The sequence below is a fragment of the Amaranthus tricolor genome, chromosome 16, assembly GCF_026212465.1.
Source record: "Amaranthus tricolor cultivar Red isolate AtriRed21 chromosome 16, ASM2621246v1, whole genome shotgun sequence".
Classification (NCBI taxonomy): domain Eukaryota; kingdom Viridiplantae; phylum Streptophyta; class Magnoliopsida; order Caryophyllales; family Amaranthaceae; genus Amaranthus; species Amaranthus tricolor.
The window spans coordinates 6880371-6887522 of NC_080062.1; the positions used below are offsets into that span (position 1 = coordinate 6880371).

The 7152-nt window shown below is 35.1% G+C and overlaps 1 protein-coding gene across 1 annotated transcript; it reads left to right on the forward strand.

The window, feature by feature from the left end:
* Positions 1–1333: 1333 nt before the first annotated feature.
* On the forward strand, positions 1334–7152 carry LOC130803243 (protein WVD2-like 6; the record flags this gene model as incomplete). The annotated part of the gene is made up of 9 exons (XM_057667421.1): positions 1334–1450; positions 2739–2978; positions 3349–3642; positions 3754–3797; positions 3967–4038; positions 4156–4255; positions 4346–4417; positions 4514–4621; positions 6309–7152. Coding segments are annotated over 9 exons (1524 nt in total), but the record flags the coding sequence as incomplete, so codon positions are not given.

The following is a 7152-nucleotide window of genomic DNA, read 5'->3' on the forward strand; positions in this document are numbered from 1 at the left end:
AGTTGATTTTTTTTTATTCAAACTTATAATTTTGTACATGTCAAAGGTTTTCTAATACTAAAATGGGTCTACATAAGTCTAAATGTAGTTCAAATAATTATAGATTTAGGTTTGGTGTAATAGGTTGAATTTAATGAGGGTGGGACGAATTTAACGGGTTTAGATCTTAAATGAGTCTAGAGAGAGTCTAAGTTTGAAGACCACCAAACTCAAACCCATTCATTTTTTTGGATCCAGAATCAGACTTGGATCCACTAGGTTTCCAAAAAGTAGACCCATGCCTTAAAAAAAGGACGGCTATAAGGCAACTCCAACAGGGTCTTAGACTCATGATTATGCATCGAGACTAATATAATCAGATCTCACATGCATATATTTTAGCTTGTAAATTTTATGAAATATCACATACGAATTTCTCTCTCTTTAAAGAGAAAATTCTTTTGAGTACATTAATAACAAACTTAAAAAGTATGCAATAAAAAACATACTTTTATTTTTTAAATTGTAGATATTCATTGAAAATTAGTAGATTGACATTTTGCAAAATTAATTGCTATTATAGCATTATCAATAGCAGATTTAGAATTCGAAACATGAGGTTGCGAATTTAATAAAGATATTTTAATTCTCATTAACAAGTAAAGCAACTTAAAAGACAACAACATAAAATAGTAAATAAAACAAAGAAAAAACTCAAATGTGAATACAACTTAATTGTATTGAAGTGGTATTAATTATTCACATGTGGCAATAAGTTGCGAGTTTAAGCTCTAGGTATTTAACTAGATCTCACACTGGCATCATGTCATGAAAATCAATTCAACTAAAATTTTAAAGTCCACAGTATATAATTTACTTCTGCTTCATACACTAAAAATTATTTTATATTATAAACTAAAATAAAAATATTATTACAACTTGAAGGGTGTAGTAGAGTGAAATATTGGCAAAAATAAGTGAAAAATAAAACCGTTTAAAAAAATTTATCCTTCTAAAATACGACCAACCGCAAAACACATCCTCACAGTCACAGCCCAAACAAACAGTGTGCAAGTAATCTCTGTTGAAATTTGAAAATGGTGGGTGTCGTATGTAATCTAAATTTTCAAAAAACCCATTAACCCCACTTCTTCCATCATTCTCTCTCCTCTTCACTCACACTCTCATTCAACAAAACTGCTTTTTTACTTCTTCTTTTTTTTTTTTTGATTTTTGAATCCTTAATCAAATATTCTTACACCCAAAAACATTTCATAATACAAAAAGAAGAAAACTTTGAAATACCCAAATAAAAAATAGTAAAAAAAAACATTTTTATCAGTTATCTCTTTGAAATATTGTAGTTTTTGTCCTTTTGTTTTGGAATTTTCTTTATCTACCCAGAAACTGTAAATCTTCACTACCCATTTCTTCTGAGATCGAGTTTGTTAATGGCACTTTAATTCCCCAGGTAATCAAAATGCAATTTCTATGCTGTTTTTGGGTGTTTAAAGTTTCATTTTTTAGTACCAAGTTTTGATTTTTAGTGTTAGATTTTGTTGGTTTCTTGGTTTTTTGTGTAAATTGTTGTATACTTATGGGTTGGATTTGAGATATGCTTAGTGGGTTTGGGATCTATGTTGTTGATTTTACATCATGGTTTTTGAGATTTGAAGTAGAATTTGGTACTGTGACCTAAATTGGCATGAATTTAATTCACTAGTTTAGTGTAATTTGTGGGTTGTAATGAACTTTAGTTTAAGCTATGACCCAGAAATGATTTTGGTTTGACTAGTTGATGGACTGTTGTGAAGTTTTATTTTGATGGGTAGTTTATTAGATTTTAGTTCTTTTTGTGTTGATTTTCTTTACTGTTTTGGTTAGCATAGACTTTAAGAACAATTTGAATTTTTAGGTAAAGATGATTACTTTCTCTTTCGATCCATTTTACTTGTAGATATATTGTCTTCCTTGATCTGTCTAATTGTTAATTGTTGCATAGTTTATGTGTTAAAGGATGAATTTTCTATTGGAATAGAGGTTTTTGGGTTTTAGTTTTGGTATTGAGCAGAATATGTGATTAGGTGCAATTTATGATGGTAATGGAGAAACAATTTTGATTTTATTGGCAATTGTAGTTTATTACAATGTATTTGGCCAAATGAAAATGTGGGTAAGTTCTCTTTTTATGTGTATTAGTGGTAAATGGTAATCGGGGGTGCATTCTCATATGCAAAGATTGCATTTTTTGGGGTCAAAATTGAGTTGAGATGCAAAACTTTGGGTGGTTTTTCCAGTATATTTGATATTGGTGGGAAGTTTTAATTTTAATTTTAGAATTTGATTTAAGAAAATTTTAATGTTGGTCCAAAGATTTTTGTGTTTCAAATTTTAGGAAGAGTTCAACTTTGGTCCAAAATCTAGAGATTCACAATTGTGAAAAATGAGATAGAATAGTAGAACTAGTAATGACATTTTGCAAGGCTAGTTTTTCAAATTGTTATATTAAATGACTCATTAAATCATGTGCACGTCTTATTTAAACTAAGGGTCAGTCGGAAACAACTTTTCGTTATTACTAACATGGGCAATGTTGCGTACATTGGACCTACCTAAGAGGGAGCCACCTAATGACATTGTGGTATTGGAATGTTTGTTATTGGATATTTAAAGTCTACATGATGCTGTTGATATGATTATGGTCACACCTTTCATACAATGCATTGCTTATAACTTACATTTTTCATCTTCACTTGCAGCTAATGATGGATGCTGATACTGATATTCACTCCGGTAAGGTCGGCATTGCCGATCAAAATGGTGTTCAATATGATCACTATGTCTCCAGGGATGACGACATTGCGGTGGAAGTTAATGGAAGCCCAGACAGCACATTGGTGGGTGTAGGTCCTGATTGTGAATCAAACGGCAATGGAATCGTTAATCCTTCCAATTTAGAAGATGTGCATGTGGGAAACAGTGTTTCTCCAGCATCTGAGGTACATTGCTTCCCTCAGGGCTACTTTTATATGTATTTGTCAGGAAACCAACTCAACTAAAAGCTTAAGTTGATAGTTAAGGCCCCAGAATATGTTATATACTCTAACATGCCCCCTCACATGAAAGCCCTTTGGGCTAGAAGTGTGGATGCAGCACATATCCTCCTCATACATGATGCTAAATATTCCACTATAAATGAGGGGCGGTTGAAATTTGAACCCATGACCTCTTGTCATACTGGCTTCTAATACCATGTCAAGGAGCCAACTCAACAAAGATGGTTGAGGCCCCATGATATGTTATATACTCTAACAGTATTGCTAAATCCAAAGTAGCCTTGTTGCTTATTATCGATTTGTTGGTTTGTAGGAAGTCGAAGCAACAGAAACTAATGCAACAAAGGAGCCACAGCCACCAAATAGCCGATTGAAGGGGAAAAGTGAGAAGCCTTCGAATGTTAAAAACGCTATGGCAACATCCATTAAGAAGAATGCTACTAATAAAGAAGTAAAGGCTACTACGAATGGTACCGTGTCTAATAATGCACGTGCTAAACAGCCTATTGTAAAGGCTAGATCTTTTAACGACCGTCCTGCTACAAATAGTAATCTGAACAAGGCCACAAAACCAGTATCAGCTACCAGTAACCCTCAAAAAGCCAAGGTATTCTTATTGATTTTCTGCTCAAGAATAATATGATTTCCCTTTATCTTTTATTGATTTTAAGCTTCATATTTACTAATGGTTGGTACTCATATTATCTGTTTCCCGCAGCCGCTGAAAAGTGAAACGGCGTCTGTGCACTCTGAAGGAACTGTGTAGGTTTCACTGCTATAGTTTATGCACTTTTCTTGGACTTGTTTTTTTTTATTGCGTACATCTATGTTATAACTAATAAGAGTTACCTCTGTAGGGGGGAGCCATTTGATAACATTGGGGTAATGGAATTTTGTGTTTGTTAGCCTTAACTTTTCTAAAACTATGCAGGGACAAGCCCAAATTGAAGCCTTTGAAGAAAGAACCCACTTCCAAAACCGAAAGAAATGAAGAATCTGTCGAGTATCCTTAACAATCTTGATCTCACACATCCTTAACGGAAATTAACCAAGACCGATTTTTTTATTGCTCATAATTTATCTTAGTATATATGTCAAATTTTTCTTAAATACTTTACAGAAGCCCCACTACAGCTGATGAGAAGATCCACAGAGTGGGGAAACTTCCATCGTATGATTTCAGCTTTAGGTGTCATGAGCGGGCTGAGAAGAGAAGAGAGGTTCGTGGTTGCTCCTGTAATTTCCGAGGGATTCTTCACTTGTGTTGATAATGTTCTTAACTGACTGAGTTTTGTTCTATTGTTTAACAGTTTTACACAAAACTCGAGGAAAAGATTCATGCACAAGAAGTGGAGAAAAGTACCCTGCAAGCAAAGTCCAAGGTGATGTATTGTTTTATGTCTATGATTTTTATTCTTACGCGGAGAATTGGCAATTTGTAAAACAAGCTACTGTCTCTGATGACAACGTTTTTTCAGGAAAATCAAGAGGCGGAAATTAAGATGTTTCGAAAGAGTTTAAATTTTAAAGCAACACCAATGCCTAGCTTTTACCAGGAACCTGCACCTGCTAAAGAGCTAAAGAAGGTAAGGCATATTTAAGTTTTTAACTCTTGATTGTTTGGCCCATTTTATTGAACTATCAACGGATACCCAAAATCTTGTAGTTGCTTCTTCCTTCCCCTTTTCCTACATCACTTAGACTCACCAAATCATAATTTTTTATAACAATTTCGTGTTTGGGAAATTCTACGTGGTAACTTTGAGTTTTTGACTTTTCCCTGCGGTAGACAAACCTTCTTTTAAATCAACATGGTGATCCCGTGCTTTCAACTTTTCCATGTGGTTAACAAAAGGTTAAGTTCTTTGTTAAATTAAGTAGTCATTTCGAACATATTTTTGAAAAACGTGCCCCATAATGGTAATCTCGACGTTTGTTTTTATGAAAAAAAAAATCTTTACAATGGGTAATCATAACGTAAATTTAACCAAAAAACTTAACATTTTGTCAACCAAGTGGAAAAGTCAAAAGCTTAGGGTCACCATGCTGATAAAAAATACGTTTGTCCATCACGTTGAAAAGCTAGAAAACTCAGGGTCAGCACATGTAATTCCCCAATTGTGAGAGACGGTCTCTCCAAGAGACGTATTAGATCTATGGGCTGAATAGCCCAATTAGTAAAAATTAAAGAGATTAAGAATGTGGGCTTCTTGTTTTGAGGTCGTTTCTTTGAATGACAATCTCTTACCAGAGTAGCTGCACGTAATATCCCTTCATGTTTTTAATCCAAAGTAAAGTTGTGAATTGTCCATATTCAAGTCGTTCTTGAGGTATAATTGAAATTAAGAGATCTTTCTTGTGTTATATGTACATTTTCTACATAGAACTACTTTTTGCAAGAGTTCAACTAGTATGCGTTTTCAAGTTTTGATATTAGGCTCTGTTGTCTTGCTAATGTCTGGTTGGAGACTTGGAGTTTCAAGTTACCGTTTTGAGCCACCTTTCTTACATTGACTCTATAGTTTTAGAGTCTCCATTTGTTTGCCCTAGTATTACTTTACCATTTTTCTCTCAACATTTTTCCTACTGTGCCTCTGTGACCCCACTTGGCCTCATGATAAGCCATTCCAAGCTTTAACCCTTGGACCACATGGCTCTAGTTTCCCCTTGATTTATAAGACATTATACTAGTTCCCTTTTTTATGTGCATCAAATTCCTTTTTGAGAAGTTCCCTTAATTGCTTCATCTCTTTTTGCAAAGGATACTAAGCAAAATGTCTTTGATGTTCTTATACCTATACCTTCCGAGGTCCCAACCAATTAATAAAATGACCTTACATGAAGATACTACCTAACGCAAATGGGGAAGTTGGTGAAAGTAAACCCTCCTTATTTTATGTGTCCTAGAGAAATCGTGCGATATAAAACACAGTGGAAGTATTGTTGGGCTATTGGCTTAAATTGCATTTGATTGTAAAGCCGATAACCCTTTTATATATTATTGGCCTCATTTGACTTTTGTGATTGTAAGTTGTAGGCTTAATCATCATCTCATTGTACAATTTCCAGTTTTCCATTGACTATGAAGATAATAAAAGTAGTGTCAACTTTACTCTTACATCCTGTTTGGTTATAGTGGTAATGTTAGTGAGATGTGTTATATCATTCCCATGGCAATGTAGGTCTCATCATCGAAGATGTTTTTCTTCAATATTTAACATTATTAACTAATACCAAATTAAAGGTCCTTACAAGTTCTTCCCGTTGACTCAGATACCGACTACACGTCCGAGATCGCCTAAGCTTGGAAGAAAGAAGAACTTATCTTCAGTGGAAGGTGAAGAAGATGCCGACCAAATCCATCGACCCGGACGTTTAAGTCTGGATGAAAAAGTTGTCACACATCCAATCCTCAGCAAAGGGCCTTCACCCGTTTCATCAAAGCGGCCTCAGAGAAAGTCCCTTCCTAGACTGCCCTCCGAGAAGACACGCCTATCAAAAACTGCTCAATCGCAGGATACCCCAATCAACGGGTCTCTTCCAATAGCGCGAGTCGAGCAAGAGGGTCTTTCCTCAAACCCAGAATCCGCACCTATTGCTCGTGTTGAGGACGAAGGATCTCTCTCTAATCCAGGTTACACTGCTCCTATTGTTCATGCCGAGGAGGAAGTCCCAACATCTGATCCATGTGAAGACGGTCCTGTTATCGAAGATCAACCCAAGCCCACAATCGACCAAGAGGTGTTTTAACGGCATGAAAGGGATGGTGCAACTGGATTCGCCTCCACAAAGTGTTGGCTTAGTAAAAACACAAATGTGAAGTCTTGACGCAGTTTGTCCATAGTTTGGTGAGGCTTGCTTGTTCTTGCTTTTTAGACTTTTCGGTTCACTTATTACTCTGCATTTGCACTTTCTCTGGTTTGTCCCATTACTCTTACAAATTACTTCGTTTTAGTGGTCTGCCATTGAAGTGTTGTGGGTAAATTTTGAGTTTTCTGGTACACCGGTTGTAGTTTATGATATACATAAAGTAGCTTATGGGGGAGATGACTAAATTGAACAAATTGGTGTTTTATGTTTATTCATTGTGAATTTGAGATTATTTCTCTTCTTTTTC